Below are 20,802 nucleotides of genomic sequence, written 5' to 3' on the forward strand. Positions count from 1 at the left end.
TACTGTTGTGGATTTGGCCACCCATGGATTAACTAGTCATAACATGTATATTGGGTCTCTTGGAGATTCTCTATCACAAAAGAGACTTAGTATGAGGAGCCATCTATGGAAGCAACAGACGTTTGGTGGGGATGAACATAAATCCACTTCTAATGTGGGGCTATCTCAGAAGGAAATTAACACAACAATGACTATCTGATTCGATTTCATGCATGCAATGGCACCTACTCAACACGCACAAGGAGTGAGGACTCTGCCCACTTCTGATGTGGAAATATGTTTTACATATAAGGAAATTAAACCAGATAATGTCACAATCTGATTTCACTTCATGTGGACAATGGTACGCACATGCATAGCTTGACAATCACAAGAACTCTGTGAACTTGGAACCGCTTCCAGCAACAAGGTGTACAAATAGAGGAACAAAGAAAAGGAACAATGCAAATTTGCACCTTTTTCAAGCAGCTTTGGCATGCTTAAAACCACCATCTGATGCTTTAGCATCCTCCCCTATCATACACCATGCTAACAAATCAATAGCACAAATGAAACTATGGTGATACTCTACATCGCATAACTGAGAAAACAGACGAAAGGAAAGTAGCTAGTAGCTATTCTTCTTTGGTGGGCAATATAATAAAAGATAACAACCACTTCTTCCACATGGCATCTTCTTGATGCTTAAACCATGAAAGAAAAGCACTGTCAAGAATGCAAAATCCATTAACAAGTAATAGTTGATGTTGGACAGGAACATGACGGAAATTGACAAATTGAACAAGAGGCCATATTGCCTCCTCCATCATGAATGCTGGTATGAAGTCTCTTTTTAGATCCTCCTTCAGTTCTTTGAACGTTCTTCCAGAAGCAAGGCTCATGTAGGTAAAGAATCCCAGTAAATGAATTGGTCCAAAAATAAAACTATCAGCCAACACCTTAGTTACAAGGAACCGTAATGAATTTGGTTTCATATGCAGCTTATGATTTACAACGTACTCCAAGGCCTCATACCTGATGCAATAGATCATTAGGTTTAACAAGCTGAATCACCACCTTACTAGGGTATGATTACTCTCATAAAGACAAATTAGTCCAACAATGATATATTAGATCATAAACAGCAGAAGAATTTAAGTTGCCTCTACAAAAGTACATCATAAGATATCATTACTCTCATAAAGAGAAATTAGCCCAACAATAATACATAAGATCATAAGTTGCCTCTACAGAAGCACATCATACGAATTGAGTACATTAGAAAGCCTGATCCAGCTCCACAACCAGTTTTGAGACAACTAATACTAAAGACCAATCAGGTCATAGAATTATATTCCAGCCTGGTGAAGTCTCTTAATCGGCCTTTATTTATCTCTCTCTATAAGCTTGCACATGGACTCAACCAGGATCAAGAAACAAGCTTACATAAATGTTAATTATCATGTTTTTATCAAGTCAGATGCCTGAGACAGGAAAATGATAAAGTCTCACTGATTGTCGGCCAACTAGCTTATATATACACAAAGTTCACGGCCCATCCATTTCTGGTCTCAACCCATCACTCTTAGACTCAGTATCTCTGTAAGATGATGAAATTCCAGTCTCAACCCATCGATCTTGGACTCAGTATCTCGATCCTCTGTAAGACAATGAAATTTTGTGCAGACTGTATCACTCTTTTGTAAAAGGTTAAACAAAAGGTAACCCGAGTTCAAAATTGATGCTCTGGGACAGAGATATTAGACGGCCACGGTTACCATGAAATACAGACGGTCCAGACCAGTTTCATTTTCAGTTTTAGCTGTCACTTGAGACAAACAGCTGCAAGATGGTGTGATGCCCTGTAGAGTGGTGTTGAAATTGGCCAAGGAACCCATGGCCAGAGCACTCACCCATTTTTCTTATTTGGTTCCTCATATGGCAATGGCAATCATTCAGGTTTCTCTTTGTGACTTAGTAAGAAAATCATAGACATCCTTGTGTACCAGGTACCTCTATCTCAATGCATTACTCATAGCTGCTCAGTGTGCTGTCAATTTACTTCATGAAGATTGATGAGTTGAAAAATATGGAGATGTACGAAGGACCTTTAGGCCAACCAAGTAAAGCCAAATCTCTATCTATCTATCCGTCTATCTATATACAGTGTACACGCACGCATGCATGCATACATACATAAACAGGCTTTAATAGAGGAGGCTCTTGAAGCAAATACCCTTCATCTAGTATACCTCTACCATTTGTTTCATTTGAGCAAGTAAACTAGACTTCTCAACTCCCTCCCATTCCACCACTATCTTTTGCACATTTTGATCTACTCACATCTTCATTCCAAAACCTTGGATTACACCCCACCTCCGCTCAAAGCACACTAGGGGTTGGATCTTCCATCTCCGAGGACCGCCCCTAGCACACTCTCTTTCTCCATTCCTCCATCTATCTATCCTCCATTCACTCCACCTCTTGGTGCATCGTTAGAGGAAATGCCACCCTTTAACACTATACCTTTCACATAACCCCCACTTTACCACATCCTTACACTCTCAAACAGTTCTGATGGGCATCCCCCTCACTACCCCCAAATACTCACACCCCCCAACGCGACCTTTCAAACACTAGGATATCCATCCTCTACTTATAGACTGTCGTCACACATCCCTTGGGTCACTCCTATGCAAGGATTTTCATCCTCTACTCCACATCCCTATCCCTCCGCCCTAGGCTTCTCAAGCGGTTACCATGCCTATATCCAATCCGCTTATGCCTACATTTGGATCCGTTGTGCACACTTATCGTATGCATGGTGGGTCTCTGGGATTGCTTTCCAAATGTACTCCACTCCCCCACCCTATCCCCCCTGTCCACCCTACCCACATTACACATCTTCTCTATCTCCTAGCACTATTACTCCTATTGCAACGGTCTCTGGGATTGCTTTCCAAATGTACTCCACTCCCCCACCCTATCCCCCCTGTCCACCCTACCCACATTACACATCTTCTCTATCTCCTAGCACTATTACTCCTATTGCAACGGTCTCTGGGATTGCTTTCCAAATGTACTCCACTCCCCCACCCTATCCCCCCTGTCCACCCTACCCACATTACACATCTTCTCTATCTCCTAGCACTATTACTCCTATTGCAACGGTCGAGAAAGCCTTCACGGATAAGACATGTTTTGACGGGTCGAATTTCACCACTTGGTTGAACTTCATGCAACAAGTGCTTGAATCTCAAGGACTTTGAGACCTCGTCGTTGGTACTAACGACAGACCCTTGATTAGCTCACCTTGATCACATTAGTCAATGGAGATCCCGCCATGCCACGGCCAATGTTGAGTTAATGCACAAATTGCTTCTTGAGTTCCACTCTCAGTTACAGCATTTTCCCCTCGCATATGAGTATTAGAGTCATCTCATTGACCGCTATGCAGCACAAGATCACACTCAATGTATCAATCTCGATTTTGAGCTTCAGGAGTTTTCCAAAAAAGAAAGGGGATGATCTGAATATCAAGTTGGCCGAATATCGGCAGTCACTCATCGAGTTTACCACTATTGGCTCCCCGAAGTAAGACGACAATCGAGTCACGTTCTTCTTGAACAAGTTACCTGACAAATACTTTCATTTTATCCAGCCCATTATCTCACCACACCTGGATTGCCGACCTATGAGTTTGAGTGTCAGTTCTTGCGTTACGAAACACTGCACGATCAAGTCCATAAGTCGTCCCCCACGTACATCCATTTAAAGGGGCAAGGGTTGGCTATCTCTTCTTTGGGAGGGAAAACCAACAATGGCAAGAACTTGCAAGATATGAAGGCAAGCCAAAACAAGGGTGACACCCCTTTCTCTGACATGGCAACAAATTCCTACGAAAAATAGATTTTACACATACTATCAAAGGTCAAGCCATGTGGACGAGAAGTGTTGTACCAACGCCCAAGGTCTCCCACCTAAAAAACCACAACAGACTGTAGTGACTGCCTCCACTCCAACTGGCCAGTCCAATTATGACGTAGTTGACCAGTCTGACGAATAGATGAGCAGCAGTCCAACTCTCGATGACGGACAATCTGATGGTGAAACAATGGCACGAGTCCTTCGTTTCTCCTCCCATCCTCACCTAGATAAGTGCTGGCACCTCTCTCCCCGTTTCCTCTGCCAGCCGTCAGCTTCAGGTGAGTCCTACTATTCTTAGACTCTCTTACTCTATAGGCTCCCCTTGACCCCATTTGGGTGCCCAAGGCCTCGGACAGTCATCCCTCGCGCCTGTCTCCCATAATTTACCTTATTAATGTAACATTTCCTTCCCCTTAAGAATCGGTTTCGTCCTCGAAAACCGAAGGTCCAACTGCAAATTGGGAAATCTTTTCCTTAGGGCACTTACTCGCTCCCATGTTGAGCTTTTTTCTGAACAATCTTTCCATTTAACCAAACATTCTTGATAAATAGTGTTCCTTGTTCGTCTGTTACGAACATTTAATATTCTTTCTGGTTCATGTGGATTAGATTGGTCATCTAATAGCTCCTCAATGTTATCATTTAAGATCAAATTATCCAAATCACCCAGCTTCCTCCTTAGCCTATTTACATGGAAAACCGGATGTATTTTACTACCAGCAGGTAGTTGGAACTTGTAAGCCTATTCTCCCACTCTTCTAAGTATTGTGAAAGGACCACAATACCTGGGTGAAAGCTTTGGACATCGTCCCATTTTCATGGTTTTAGTTTGTTCAGGCACCTTAAGATAGACCAATTCTCCTTCTTCAAAGGAGATGTCTCTTCGGTGAGGATCTGCATAAGCGCTAGCTCGATTTTGAGCTTTCTTAATATTTTCTTGAGCAAATTTTAACATACTATTCATATCCTCCAAAAAATCCTTGGCTGCCTGAGCCTTTTCCTTATGCAGCCCTACTGCATGAGGAGCTCTGGGCTGAAACCCATACATTAACATAAATGGACTATATCCAGTGGAAGCGTGCTTGGCACTATTATATGTAAACTCTGCTATCGGTAGATACTCTTCCCAATTAGTTTGCCTTTTACTTACATATGCCCTGAGCATATCTTCAAGGATTTGGTTAACCCTTTCAGTTTGCCCATCAATTTGCGGATGGTCCGCCATACTCATGCTAAGTTTAGTATCCAACTTCCTAAATACAGCACGCCAAAATTGACTATCAAATTTTCTATCCTGATCAGAAACTATATTTGCCGGAAGGCCATACAATCGGTATATGTTCTCTACGAACAATCTAGCCAATTCTAGTGTTTTAACATCATTTGAAGTTGGAATAAACCTAGCCATTTTGGTTAGCCTATCCACAATCACACACACAGAGTCATGCCCCCTCTGTGTTCTAAGTAACGAAACAATAAAGTCCATGGAGATGCTCTCCTATTTTCCCGAAGGAATCTCTAATGGGTGGAGAAGTCCTCCCATTTTCAATCTTTCAGCTTTATTAACCTGGCATTTATTACATTTGACCACATAGTCAAGGACGTCCTTATTCATTCCAAGCCAATAGAGCTGCCTTTTAATAAGATTATAAGTCTTATTAACTCCTAGATGTCCCACACTAGGGGTATCATGACACTCAAAGAGTATCTGGCATCTTATTTCTTCATCTTTCGGGACACATACCCTATCCTTGTAGAGTAAATAACCATTATCAATGGTAAAATTCTTCCACTTGAATCCCATTTGAGCAACCCCTGATGCTCCATTTCCTTGTTGAACATCCTTAGATATTCCTTCCTCAGTGGAGGCCCTTCCATTTGGATCCCCATTTTCTATTGCTTCCCATATGTTGGAATATGCCAGATCAACCTGGCATTTTCCTTTTAAGGATTCAAGCAAATCGGAAGTGAACTGAGTAAAACTCAATTCATTTATGATGGGCATTCTGCTGAGTGCATCAGCCACTATATTATACATCCCTTTTCTATACCTTATCTCATAGTCGAACTCTTGGAGGAGTTCGGCCCATCTGGCTTTACGCCCTTGTAGATCCGATTGGTCATTAAGCCACTTAATGCTTTCATGATCCGACAAGATCAAAAGTTTGGCACCGTACAAATAGTGCCTCCATTTCTTCATTGCATGTACTATTGCATACAGCTCCCTCTCATAAACAGAGTAATTCCGTTTTGCACGGTCTAATTTCTTGCTTCCAAAAGCAATTGGTCGACCTTCTTGTAATAAGACCGCACCTATCGCCTTATCACTAGCATCGGCTTCAACCACAAATGGTTTATTGGGATCCATAATAAATAGTACTGGAGCTGTAGCAATAGCTACCTTAAGTTTTTGAAAACTTTCATTTTGGTCTATTCCCCAATTAAAGCTCTTCCCTTTCCCTTCAAGTTGGTCTGTCATTGGAACAACTATTTTGGCATCCAGATAATCATAGGAAGATCTGCAGCTCTTCCAGGTTCCTTGAAGATGGCCATTCAATAATTGCCCTTACTTTTTCTGGATCCATCTTGATTCCCTATTTCGAGATAATATGCCCCAAATATTTGACCTCTTGTGCGAAGAATTCACATTTAGTTTTCTTTGCATAAAGGGAATGTGTTCTTAACAATTGGAATACTAATCGTAAGTGTTCCAAACGTTCTTCTTTTGATCTACTTAAGATCAAGATATCATCCAAGAAGACTACTACAAAATGTCCTAGATAGGGCCGTAACACACTATTCATCAGCTTCATAAAGGTAGCTGGTGCATTAGTGAGGCCAAAAGGCATCACCCAAAAATCATAATGCCCATATCTAGTACGAAATGCTATCTTAGGAACATCCTATGCCTTAATTCTTACTTGGTGATAGCTTGATCTTAAGTCTATCTTTGTGAAGAATTTTGCCCCTTATATGATCAAAAAGATCTTCCATTCTGGGCATAGGAAATTTATTCTTCACTATTATCTTGTTAAGTACTCTATAATCAACACAAAGTCGCATAGAACCATCTTTTTTCTTTACCAATAAAATTGGCTAAGCCCAAGGTAAATTGCTCGGTTGTATAAATCCTTTATCAAGGTAATCCTTAATTTGTCTTTCAACTTCTTGGTACTGTGATTCACTTAACTTATAAGGTGGTTTAGAAATAGGGTGTATATCCCTATCTATGTCAATTGGGTGATTTATATCACCCCTATCTGATGGAAAGCCACTTGGTAAATCAGAAGGAAACATATCTTTAAATTCATCTAGCAAACCACTTAATTCATTACTTACATTCAACTCACAAACATAAGAAAATTGTTGCTTTATATTACAGAAAGTAAAAGTGTTTTGCATAGGAAGAGACCATAACATATATACCTCACAAGCTTCTTTCTTTATCAACTTCTGAACTTCAGTGGAACACAACAAAGGATTATCAGATACTTCATGTTCACCTTGAATCACAAAAGTCTTACCATCCCTTTCAAATTCCAGTGTATTATGATGATAACTACGTTTTAAGGATGGTTGATAACTACGTTTTAAGGATGGTTCCAATCCCCATAGCCACTCCCTCCCTAAAGCAATATCGGCTCTTTTCATATTCATAATTTGGAAATCAAGTTTATCTTTATATCCTTGGATCTCAATTTCCAAATTGGATACCATTGTATCCCATATTTTATTATCCTGACCTTGCATCATACGAACAACATATTGATGCCCACTCTTTTGTTGGGGAAGTTTCAATTTTTTGACAAGTGCATAATTTATGAAATTGTGGGTAGCAGAGTCATCAATCATGACTCTAACCCTCTTTCCAGCTATCAATCCATGTACTCTAACTAAATCATGTGGCCCAAAAGTAGGCTGCCACATAGAAGTTGACATATAACACCTGTGTTGTACATCCTTGTGCAAAACCTCTAAAGATTTATTGTCAGGCGACTCAGAAGATGAAGTAGAATTCTCGAGGAATACAGTTCGACACTCGAAGGGCACGAGATTCATTTTACCTCCCAGCCTTGCCTAGTTAATTGCTGGCCACCCTCATCGTGATCCGATTGCCAGCCGTCAAATCTTGGTGAGTCCTACTATTCTTGGACTCTCTTTACTTCTAGGCTCCCCTAAACCCCATTCGGGCGCCCAAGGCCCTGGACGGTCATGCCTCGTGCATGTTTCCCTTAATTTACCTTATAAATATAACATTTCCTTCCCCTTAAGAATCGGTTTCGTCCTCGAAAACGATACTTGGAAGGTCTAACTGTAAATTGGGAAACCTTTTCTTTAAGGTACTTACTCGCTCCCATGTTGAGCTTTCTTCTGAACAATCTTTCCACTTAACCAAACATTCTTGATAAATAGTATTCCTTTTTCGTCTATTACGAACATTTAATATTCTTTCCGGTTCATGTGGATTAGATTGGTCATTTAATAGCTCCTCAATATTATTATTTAAAATTAAATTATCCAAATCACCCAGCTTCTTCCTTAACTTACTTACATGAAAAACTTGATGTATTTTACTACCAGCAGGTAGTTGGAACTTGTAAGCCAGTTCTCCCACCTTTTTAAGTATTGTGAAAGGACCACAATACCTGGGTGAAAGCTTTGGACATTGTCCCTTTTTCATAGTTTTAGTTTGTTCAAGCACCTTAAGATAGACCAATTCTCCTTCTTTAAAGGAGATGTCTCTTCGTGAGGATCTGCATATGCTCTAGCTCGATTTTGAGCTTTTTTAATATTTTCTTGAGCAAATTTTAACATACTATTCATATCCTCCAAAAAATCCTTAGCTGCCTGAACCTTTTCCTGTATGCAAGAGCTCTGGGCTGAAACCCATACATTAACATAAATGGACTATATCCAGTGGAAGAGTGCTTGGCACTATTATATGCAAACTCTGCTATCGGTAGATACTCTTCCCAATTAGTTTACCTTTTACTTACTTATGCCCTAAGCATATCTTCAAGGATTTGGTTAACCCTTTCAATTTGCCCATCAGTTTGCGGGTGATCCGCCGTACTCATACTAAGTTTAGTATCCAATTTCCTAAATACCGCACGCCAAAGTTGACTATCAAATTTTCTATCCCGATCAGAAACTATATTTGCCGGAAGGCCATACAATCGATATATGTTCTCTACGAACAATCTAGCCAATTCTGGTGTTTTAACATCAGTTGAAGTTGGAATGAACCTAGCCATTTTGATTAACCTATCCACAATCACCCACACAGAGTCGTGCCCCCTCTGTGTTCTGGGTAAAGCAACAATAAAATCCATGGAGATACTCTCCCATTTTCCTGAAGGAATCTCTAGTGGATGGAGAAGTCCTCCCATTTTCAATCTTTCAGCTTTATTAACCTGCCATTTATTACATTTGACCACATAGTCAAGGACGTCCTTATTCATTCCAGGCCAATAGAACTGCCTTTTAATAAGACTATAAGTCTTATTAACTCCTGGATGTCCCGCGCTAGGGGTATCATGACACTCAAAGAGTATCTCGCACCTTATTTCTGTATCTTTCGGGACAGATACCCTACCCTTATAGAGTAAATAACCATTATCAATGTAAAATTCTTCCACTTGAATCCGGTTTGAGCACCCCCTAATGCTCCATTTCCTTGTTGAACATCCTCAGATATTCCTTCCTCAGTAGAAGCACTTTCATTTGGATCCCCATTTTTTATTGCTTCCCATATGTTGGAATATGCTGGATCAACCTGGCATTTCCCTTTTAAAGATTCAAGCAAGTTGGAAGTGAACTGAGTAAAACTCAATTCATTTATGATGGCATTCTGCTGAGTGCATCAGCCACTATATTATACTTTCCTTTTCTATATCTTATCTCATAGTCGAACTCTTGGAGGAGTTTGGCCCATCTGGCTTTACGCGTGTGTAAATCCGGTTGATCATTAAGCCACTTAATGCTTTCATGATCCGATAAAATCAAAAGTTTGGCACCGTACAGATAGTGCCTCCATTTCTTCATTGCATGTACTATTGCATACAGCTCCCTCTCATAAACAGAATAATTCTGTTTTGCACGGTCTAATTTCTTGCTTTCAAAAGCAACTGGTCGACCTTCTTGTAATAAGACCGCGCCTATCGCCTTATCACTGGCATCAGTGTCAACCACAAATGGTTTATTGGGATCCACTATTAATAATACTGGAGCTGTAGCAATAGCTACTTTAATTTTTTGAAAACTTTCATTTTGGTTTGTTCCCCAATTAAAGCTCTTTCCTTTCCCTTTAAGTTGGTCTATCGTCATTGGAACAGCTATTTTGGCATAATCTCGAATAAATCTACGATAAAATCCAGATAAACCTAGGAAGATCTGCAGCTCTTTCAAGTTCCTTGGAGATGGCCATTCAATAATCGCCTTAACTTTTTCTGGATCCATTTTGATTCCCTCTTTCGAGATAATATGCCCCAAATATTTGACCTCTTGTGCAAAGAATTCACATTTAGTTTTCTTCGCATAAAGGGAATGTGTTCTCAACAGTTGAAATACTAATTGTAAATGTTCCAAATGTTCTTCTATTGATTTACTAAAGATCAAGATATCATCCAAGAAGACTACTACAAAATGTCTTAGATAGGGCCATAAGACACTATTCATCAGCTTCATAAAGGTAGCTGGTGCATTAGTGAGGCCAAAAGGCATCACCAAAAAATCATAATGCCCGTATCTAGTACGAAATGCTGTCTTAGGAACATCTTGTGCCTTAATTCTTACTTGCTGATAGCCTGATCTTAAATCTATCTTTGTGAAGAATTTTGCCCCTTGTAATTGATCAAAAAGATCTTCCATTCTGGGCATAGGAAATTTATTCTTCACCGTTATTTTATTAAGTGCTCTATAATCAACACAAAGTCGCATAGAATCATCTTTTTTCTTTACTAATAAAATTGGTGAAGCCCAAGGTGAATTACTGGGTTGTATAAATCCTTTATCGAGGTAATCCTTAATTTGTCTTTCAACTTCTTGGTGCTGCGTTTCACTTAACTTGTAAGGTGGTTTAGAAATAAGGTGAGTATCCTTATTTGTGTCAATTGGGTGATTTATATCACCCCTATCTGGTGGAAGGCCGCTTGGTAAATCAGAAGGAAACACATCTTTAAATTCATCTAACAAACTACTTAATTCATTATTTACATTCAACTCACAAACATAAAAAAATTGTTGCTTTATATTACAAAAAGTAAAAGTGTTTTGTACAGGAAGAGACCATAACATGTATACCTCACAAACTTCCTTCTTTATCAGCTTCTGAACCTCAGTGGAACACAGCAAAGGATTATCAGATACTTCATGTTCACCTTGAATAACAAAAGTCTTACCATCCCTTTCAAATTCCAGTGTATTATGATGGTAACTACGTTTTAAGGATGGTTCAAATCCCCATAGCCACTCCCTCCCTAGAGCAATCTCAACTTTTTCCATGTTCATAATTTGGAAATCAAGTTTATCTTTATATCCTTGAATCTCAATTTCCAAATTGGATACCATTGTATCCCATATTTTATTATCTTGACCTTGCATCATACGAACAACATATTGATGCCCACTCTTTTGTTGGGCATGCACTCTAACTAAATCATGTGGACCAAAGGTAGGCTGCCACATAGAAGTTGACATACAACACTTGTGTTGTACATCCATGTGCAAGACCTCTAAAGATTTATACCTTTCATGCCCCTTTAATTCTAAGGTCTACACTACATGGATTTGTTTTTCTTTTCCCTTGCCCTTGTCCTTATCCTTTCCCTTGTCTTCCCCCTTTTTCCTTTGAGGGCAATTCCAAGCAGCATGGTTAGGGGATAGGCAATTGAAACACAGCTTTTCTTTTTTGGCCTTATCAAAGTCGTCTAGACTTAACTTTGGCCTTACATATTGTTTCTTCTCAAAAGGTTGTTTTTTACCCTTTAAAAATGGCATTTTCCTTTTAAATTTGCCCACAAATTTTGAGGCTTCCAATTCCTTAGACTTGAGCTCCGTATCAGTGAGACTAGTGAGTGTACCTGGACGCATACTATCTTCATTGATTAATGCAAATTTAATTGCCTCTTCAAGCGTCTTAGGTGAACTCCTTTTTACTTCCTTTTTACAGGTTTTATCTAGTCCCCTAATGAATTCTCTTGTCTTTTGAAATTCATCTATTCCTTCCAATTTGAGGATTATCTCACGATATTCCTCCAAATATGTCAGCAGAGGTCTTCCCTTTTGTCTGACATAATCCCAATCTTCCCAATTTCTTTCCATTTCATTTTCAGGAAGGAATTCTTTCAAAAAGACGAATTCAAATTGAGCCCAAGTTTCAGGTATTTTATTTGCCTCCTTTAAAGTTCGCCACTATTTATACGCTTTGGGCTCCAAAGTTAAACTAGCCTCCAATGCTTGGAGATGTGGTGGAGTATTTTTAAGTTTATGTAAATCTTCCCATTTTTGGAGAAAATTAAAAATTGTATCTTTATTTCTATCTTTTTCCTCCCCGTGAAACTGAGGGGGTTTCATATCTTTTAACATTGGATTATCCCTCAACTTGTGGTGGGGTTCCTTAGGATCTCGCATAGTCACATCTAAATCTTTCGATGAAGATGGGATATCCGAGGTTTCTACCTTATTTTTATCCCTTTCTAACAATAAAGTTAATTGAGATTTTATTTCAGTGAGTGTTTGGGTTAAAAATTCCATTTGAACCCCCTGAGCCTGCACACGAGCAGTAAGATCATCAAATTGTTCTCGTGTAGCAAAGAATTCTTCCCACTGTTCTTCTTGCATCTCCGTTTCATGGGGATCTACCATAGGGTGATCCCCAGAACTAGAACTTTCATTACTCCCTCTTTCTTTTTTTCTGCCATTAATACACTGGAATTGGAAAGCAAAGATAAAAAATTTGCATACAAAGGTAAAGTACTTCCTTGATTATAATGGCAGGCAACTGTTGCTGGTTTTGTAAATAAACCCGAAGAGTAAGAAACAAATTTTGCCTTCCCGGACTAAAGCAGTAAACCAATCATGCTGGAAATGAAGTTCTGTGGTAGAAACGGAAGAATCACGGGAACGACCGGTATATCTTCTAGGTATAAAGCAGATTTGACTGACTTCAGTCAGCTGGTAGCGATTTAAGTCCTGACTTCAGTCGGGTGGAAACGATCCTATTGTAAAACTATGCCTGGAAGACAGCCGTGTGACGTGTATGGCTTGAAGTACCATAACGTGTAGAACCTGAGTACTATCTGACGCTTTTCGTCACGGCTTACAGCAGGCGTGTCACGCTTCGCCTCGCGCCTTTCGTCTCCCTGCTGCGTGTCACACTTTCATGACGTCACACGACCACGATTTACAACGTCGTGTGGTGACCTTCAACGATTGACGGACGACGGGCGACGACCTGAAACGACTGACAGATGACGTGTCGTGGCAGTCGAATCGTCTGGCCCTTGCGCTTATAATCGCCAGACAAAAAAACTTCACGAATGACTAACAAGATGAAGACCCGACAGCTCCAACAAGATGCGATGGCGGCTCTAATACCAATGTCAGGCGACTCAGAAGATGAAGTAGAATTCTTGAGGAATACAGTTCGACACTCAAAGGACACGAGATCCGTTTCACCTCCCAGCCTTGCCTAGTTAATTGCTCACCACCCTCATCGTGATCCGATTACCAACCGTCAAATCTTGGTGAGTCCTACTATTCTTGGACTCTCTTTACTTCTAGGCTTCCCTAAACCCCATTCGAGCGCCCAAGGCTCCGGACGGTCATGCCTCGTACATGTTTCCCTTAATTTACCTTATAAATATAACATTTATACTTTTCATGCCCCTTTAATTCCAGGTCTGCACTACATGGATTTGTTTTTCTTTTCCCTTGCCCATGTCTTTATCCTTTCCTTTATCTTCCCCATTTTTCCTTTGAGGGCAATTCCAAGCAGCATGGTTAGGGGATAGCCAATTAAAACACAGCCTTTCTTTTTTGGCCTTATCAAAGTCATCTTGACTTAACTTTGGCCTTACATATTGTTTCTTTTCAAAAGGTTGTTTCTTGCCCTTAAGTAATGGCATTTTCCTTTTAAATTTACCTACAAATTTTGAGGTTTCCAATTCCTTAGTCTTAGGCTCCGTATCAGTGAGACTAGTGAGTATACCTGGACGCGTACTATCTTCATTGATTAATGCAAATTTAATTACCTCTTCAAGCGTCTTAGGTGAACTCCTTTTCACTTCCTTTTTACAAGCCTTATCTAGTCCCCTAATGAATCCTCTTGTCTTTTGAAATTCATCTATTCCTTCCAATTTGAGGATTATCTCACGATATTCCTCCAGATATGTCAACAGGGGTATTCCCTTTTGTCTAACATAATCCCAATCTTCCCAATTTCTTTCCATTTCATTTTCAGGAAGGAATTCTTTCAAAAAGACCGATTCAAATTGAGCCCAAGTTTCAGGTATTTTATTTGCCTCCTTTAAAGTTCGCCACCATTTATATGCCTTTGGCCCCAAAGTTAAACTGGCCTCCATCGCTTGGAGATGTGGTGGAGTAGTTTTAAGTTTGTGCAAATCCTCCCATTTTTGGAGAAAATTAAAGATAGTGTCTTTATTTCTATCTTTTTCCTCCCCGTGAAACTGAGGGGGTTTCATATCTTTTAACACTGGATTATCCCTTAGCTTTTGGTGGGGTTCCCTAGGATCTCGCATAGTCACATCTAAATCTTTTGATGAAGATGGAATATCCGAGATTTCTAGCTTATTTTTATCTCTTTCTAGTAATAAGGTTAATTGAGATTTTATTTCGGTGAGTGTTTGAGTTAGAAATTCCATTTGAACCCCCTGTGCCTGCAAGCGAGCAGTTAGATCATCAAATTGTTCTCGTGTGGCAAAAAATTCTTCCCATTGTTCTTCTTGTATCTCCGTTTCATGGGGATCTACCATAGGGTGGTCCCCAGAACTAGAACCCTCAATTACTCCCTCTCTCCCTTTCCCCTCCATTAATACACTGGAATTGGAAAGCAAATATAAGAAATTTGCGTACAAAGTGAAATACTTCCCTGATTATAGTGATAGGGCAGCTGTTGATGGCTTTAACAATTTAGTAATAACCCCAAAGAGTGAGGAATAGTTTGTCTTCCCCCAAACCGAGCCAGTCGCGTTGAAATGAAGCCTGTCGGGCAGGAACACAAAATAAGGAGGGGATTAAACACACCCCCTCCCTAACAGGTCACGTGTGAACTAGCTGTACCCACAGCTATGTGTCAAACGGGACTTCGCTCGACTGGCTTGATACTGCCGTCCAGTTCCGTTACACGAAATCAATCACGTATGATGAGGTTCGGGCCAATCACGTCAAGCGTCGGCTAATCAGTACTGACATAATCCGTCAAGTACTCGGACTTGATTCGTGTCCGTGTTGGCACCGTCTTCTGGAGTCTCAATTCGCGTCCGGATAGGAGAAAGCATTCACGGGAGGACCGTCGAAAGCATTCATGGGACACAGGCGAAAGCAAGACCCGATGGTTCTTCGTGAAGACCCGATGGCTCTTCGTGAGGACCCGGCGGCTCTGATACCAGTATGACGTAGTTGGCTAGTCTGACGAATAGACAAGCAGCAGTCCAACTCTCGATGATGGACAATCTGATCGTGAACAATGGCACGAGTCCTTCGTTTCTCCTCCCAACCTCGCCTAGATAAGTGCTGGCACCTCTCTCCCCGTTTCCTCTGCCAGCCGTCCGCTTCAAGTGAGTCCTACTATTCTTGGACTCTCTTACTCTCTAGGCTCCCCTTGGCCCCGTTCGGGTGCCGAAAGGCCCCCGGATGGACATCCCTCGCACCTGTCTCCCATAATTTACCTCATTAATGTAACACCAATGGAGCTACGTCTCTTGCTACTATACCATATGCTCTATCTACCCTAGTGGTGACCTACTGGACATCTAGCATGCAGACAGCCTCAGTAACCTATCTCCTTCACTACCCCTGAAGTATTAGTTGATCGGTCTACTAGTGGCTCGCCTATTGCACTTTACGCATCCATTCCTAGGGCATCCACAATACCTTCTAGGACCACTTTCCCACCTCATGTACGCAATGGTAGCCACACACTTGGCCTTTCCTTTTTTATACTTCCGCTGCATACTTACATACTCATTGCATTGGACTTAGCTTTGCTTTCTTTATTTTTTAGTTTTGTTTTTTGGAGCATCTCACTACTCACCTCTATGGTTGCACATTTTAATCTCTTTGCAAGATTTTATAAATCAATGTAGAGCTCGCAAGAGACGAGAGGTACAAGACATTTCTTTCATGGTTCCATCTACTTTGAGCTTTGCTTTTCTACCAGCATGGAGGCTTCTTCTCCCGCGGCAAATCGTGCAGCATCTCTCTTGATGCTATCATAGCAGTGTCTTCTATCCTTGCTCTTCCAATTGGGTTGCTTCATTATCTTCCTCCACATGGCTCTCAACATAACATGAAGACCAACCTCCTCAAGCTCCTTTTCCTTCTACTAGAGTGCTTAGACAAGTGAACAATTTCCCCACGAGGAACACTGTCCAAGTGGCACCTGCTACATGTGCATTCTTCAACATGTAGCAAACTATGTATCTCATTGTGCAGCGCACCATTGGACGAATACTAAGCTATTTCCACCAACGGATTACACCACCATCCTTCTTAACCTCATACTTCATCATCTTTCCCTCATCATCAACATCCTCGAGTGGATGGGTAAGCATGTACTATTTTCTAATGTGTTGGGTATACCATCCCTACTCCCGTCTTCTAGGTCACTATTACTTAATCAGCTGCCACCCTAAAAATTACCTTTCAACCATAGTAACATGGAACGAGAAACGGAAATGGAGACGGCAACGGGGTCGGGATCGGGGACCAGGGACGGCTAAAAGCAAGGAACGGGGACGCGAGGTGGGACGCGGGAGGGAACAGCATACATAAATAGCATTTGAAAATGTATACATGTGATGTGGTGGATGGATGTGTGGGCATAATAATAGGGGATGCCCATGTTGTAGCTTCCCGTCCCAGTCCCATCCCCATGTTAGAGCCCCCTCTCATGGTAATAGGGGATTGCAATTCATTATTCCTATCCCCGTCTCTATTCCCATCCCTATCACCAAAACCGGTCCCATGTTACTATGTGTGTGGATGAATATATACTATCAAAGAACATACAAAAAAACCACCCCCTGAAAGACACCCACTCCATCCCAAAAAAAAAAGGAACCCTATTAAAACACCCCCTAGCAGGGGACGTGACAAGGGGACGGGGTAGGAGACGGCCAGGACGGAGGGAGGGCTGTTGGGGATGGGACAAGGGATGTCCCCGTCCCATTTTGGCATTCCTATTCATCCCATCCGTTCGGGACGGCGTTCTCGCGTTCCGAGGCCCCGAGACGACCCTTCCTTGTTACTATGCTTACAACCCAAAAAAACCAAAAACAAAAAAAAACAAAACAAAAGTTCAAAATGGTTTCATCCGCCTTTGTAGGGCTTGGTAGACTACTAGGTAGCCAACGAGCATCCTTTGTTCGATGCCTTGTTCTCTTTGGAGTGACTACTTGGATACCCTTGGTAAGATAATCATTGCCTCTGTAGTCTTGGTAGGCAACTGGGCAACCACCGTACACCCTTTATTCAATGCTCTAGCTACTTTGGGATGAGACGCCTTGGGGCAAACTTTTTTTCCCCTTTTAGCTCAAATTTGGACCTGAGGGAGGGAGGAGAGATTTGATTGAGCTAAAACATACACCATACTTTTCAACTAATTACGATTTTTAAACATCCCCAAAACCACCTTCATGAAAAATGCAAATTTGGTGCGCGGTTCCGAGAGAGTCTCAATGGTCCCCCAAAACCTTAATTTTTGGGGCGCTCTTCAATATCTATAAAAAAATATGTTGCTCACCATTCAACCTCATTCTTTTTGTGTAGATTTCAACCATCAGCCTTCACCCGCGTGGCCGTCTACCCTTCGCAACTGTTGTCATACCTTCCACAACTCCTCCAATGCCTAGCGCCTTCTTTCACAGCTATCACCCACTTTTACTCTCCCTCCAGCTATGTTCAGCATCTTTGACATCGCTAGCCCCTCCTGCTACTTGCATTTGGACTATACATTCCCCAACAACCGGTGGGAGCCCTTCCTTTGCATCAAAGTGATAGTGTGCAGCCTGTGTTTAGCTCTTCTCTTCTGCAAATAGCAGCTAACGATCATCTCCTGGCAACTCCTACATTGCTGCATTTGCAACTTTCTATTGTCACCTTCCTTCTCAAGCACCATCCTGGTAGTTGCCTTGGTCTCTCCTTACTCTAATGATTAGTGTCCGGTGTTTTCTTACCTTTCGTCACTGTGACTGATGGTTACAACACTTGGGATCCATCTCTGGTGCATGTTACTCTCCAACACTTCATTGCTCTGCCATTGGGCATTCTACACACTCTTACATTCACTTACAACATTCATTCACTTTAGAGTTTCTTCTCTCTATATTTCTCTCTATGTTTGAATTTTGAGTTTTGTGTTTGCATTTTACATTTAGGATTTGAGTTTTGCTTGTCACTGTCTGAGTCTTTGTGTTTCAGTCTTGGTCGTACATGTTGTGTTTTCTCAGTGCAAACCCTAGCATCTAGCATATCTTCACAAACAATACTTTTGCACCATGAATCATGGTTGAGGAGGCATCATGAGTCATCATTGAGGAGGGCCAAAGCACATAGACCAAGGATATACTGCTACTTTATGAATTTCTACAAGGCACTTGACATAAAACCATGGGGCCACACTATGACATTGACTCCATGCCATATGGATACCATCAAAATTATATGGAAGTTAAGTCGTGATCCCTAAAATTAATCTCTTATTATTGGCTAATCTTCTCAATTCTTGACAGCCCCATAACATCTTTAAAATCATTTATTTAGATAGACCAGACACGAAAAAAAATTTGTAAGAAAATAGTGTGATAGAGAGTCTGTGACTTGCCCTCATCTCTTTTGCCGTATCCAAACACCATTATTACATTTGATTATCCATCATCATCATCCTATCCCGCTCATTGTCATCTTTGTGCCCATGCATCATCAACAAAAGCTCTCATTTCTTTAGCCCAATCCACACACAATTATTACATTTGATTATCCATTGCCATCTTCCTACCCCACTCATTGGCATCTTTGTGCTCCTTTATCACTAATCAATGCTTACATGGCTCATTAAGGGCTGCAATATTTCATATGCTCCTCTTTATTCTTTGAATGCACAATCATGTCATCAAAGAATGTACCCACAAAAGCTCTATGTGGTCTAAAGATTCTATCCATCATTCAATTGAAAGTAATAGGAGCATTTGTAAGCCCAAAAGCCATAACAAGAAATTCATAAAGACCAAAATGTATATGAAAAGTTTAGGCATATCTTCAAGCCTAATGTGTATCTAATGATACCCACTTTTCAAATTAATGGGACTAAAAATAGTTGACACCTGCAATTTATCCATGATATCAACAATCCTAGGACTCGGCAATCAATTCTTAATTGTGATAATGCACAATAGATCATACATATATGCCATGGACCATCCTTCTTTTGCACCAAAGGTACCAAAGAACAATAGGGAGATGAGTTGGGCTGAATCAGCCCCTTTTAATCAAGTTCTAGCTCAAGTATACAATATCGATGCTAATAATTCTTTATATGAAAAGGATTACTCACACAAATTGGACACATTCTTGATCCATGGTCACACAGGTCTATAAAGTACATCTAGATTAAATGGTAGGATGCATAGCAACCCATTGTTCAAAATCTTTGGCAATTTGATGCCAAAGCCTGGCCATCTGATTTACGCACACATGTATATACACATGAATGGAATCAATTTGGAGTGTTGATGCATTGATTTAAGGGCTGAAGGCCAACCATCGGAGTGCATACACAATGTTCGCAGAAAACCAAGGTTTAATGTCAAATGGATTGCAAATTTTTCCCCTAAAAGAACAACTTTCACAATTGAAAGTAGAAGGTTTAAAACTTTAACTTCGCAAAATTTTTGATTGCAAAAATGCGAAATATAAGTGACTTTTTGTTCAGAAATCCCATCTCATTCGCCCAAACAAGAAGAAAGGGAAGGGTGTTTATGGCGTACCAAAGATGACCGACGGGTCCTACGAACGTCACTCCGAAAGAGCTGCAAACGGCAAGTCGTTTCCAGTCAAATTCTTCCCTCTTCCCGTGCAGCTCCTTTCCTTGAGACTCCTGCTGTGCAGTACAGGAAGAAAGTTTCAGAAAGGAGGAAGAAAGGACCCTAAAAAAGCACCAAGCTGCAACATTGGTACCGTAGCAGAAGGCGGCGATGGCGGTGAAGCTACGGTCGCTGAATCGATGGATTGCGCTACGGCGTCGCCCGCCGCCCACAGGATCCCCGAGGTGACCATCTGCGTTCGAAACGGCTTGACCGAGAGCTGATGGCGATACCAACTCCAACCCTTGCGGAGCACAGCCGCCATGAATTTAAGCGAAAGAAAAAAAAATAACACATGAAGCCCATACTACTGTACTTTGCCGGACGGCTTGTTTGGTTTATTTACAACGTCTCTCTCCTCTATACGTTTCTTCAACCTCTTTTTCCGGGCGTGCCCTATGTTACAGCGTCTCTCTCCTATATGTTTCTTTAACCTCCTTTTTTGGGCGTGCCCTATGCCCATAGTGATCACTTTGAGAGAATTTTCCTTGGCATCTAAAATAGGCGCATGAATTTTTAAAGCAAAAGAAATCAAAAATTCTCACAAAGCATTATTTAATATCTTAATATTTGG

General features: G+C 41.0%; 1 protein-coding gene across 2 annotated transcripts; it reads right to left on the bottom strand.

Annotated features, from left to right (window-relative positions):
* Positions 1-376: 376 nt before the first annotated feature.
* Positions 377-20,561, bottom strand: LOC148023529 (protein sym1-like). Of its 2 annotated transcripts, none has more exons than XM_087696497.1 (3): positions 20,323-20,561; positions 20,133-20,245; positions 377-1,014 (listed from the first exon to the last, which is right to left on the bottom strand). In XM_087696497.1, the coding sequence occupies exons 1-3, from the start codon at positions 20,491-20,493 to the stop codon at positions 615-617; spliced, it is 684 nt and encodes a 227-aa protein (XP_087552623.1). In that variant the 5' UTR covers positions 20,494-20,561; the 3' UTR covers positions 377-614. The 2 variants fall into 2 exon arrangements, with proteins under 2 accessions (XP_087552623.1, XP_087552624.1); XM_087696498.1 differs by having other exon boundaries at positions 378-1,014; positions 20,133-20,242.
* Positions 20,562-20,802: the final 241 nt, after the last annotated feature.

The sequence above is a fragment of the Lygodium microphyllum genome, chromosome 16, assembly GCF_053477565.2.
Source record: "Lygodium microphyllum isolate KBCC chromosome 16, Lygodium_microphyllum_v1.1.10, whole genome shotgun sequence".
NCBI classification, from domain to species: Eukaryota; Viridiplantae; Streptophyta; class Polypodiopsida; order Schizaeales; family Lygodiaceae; genus Lygodium; species Lygodium microphyllum.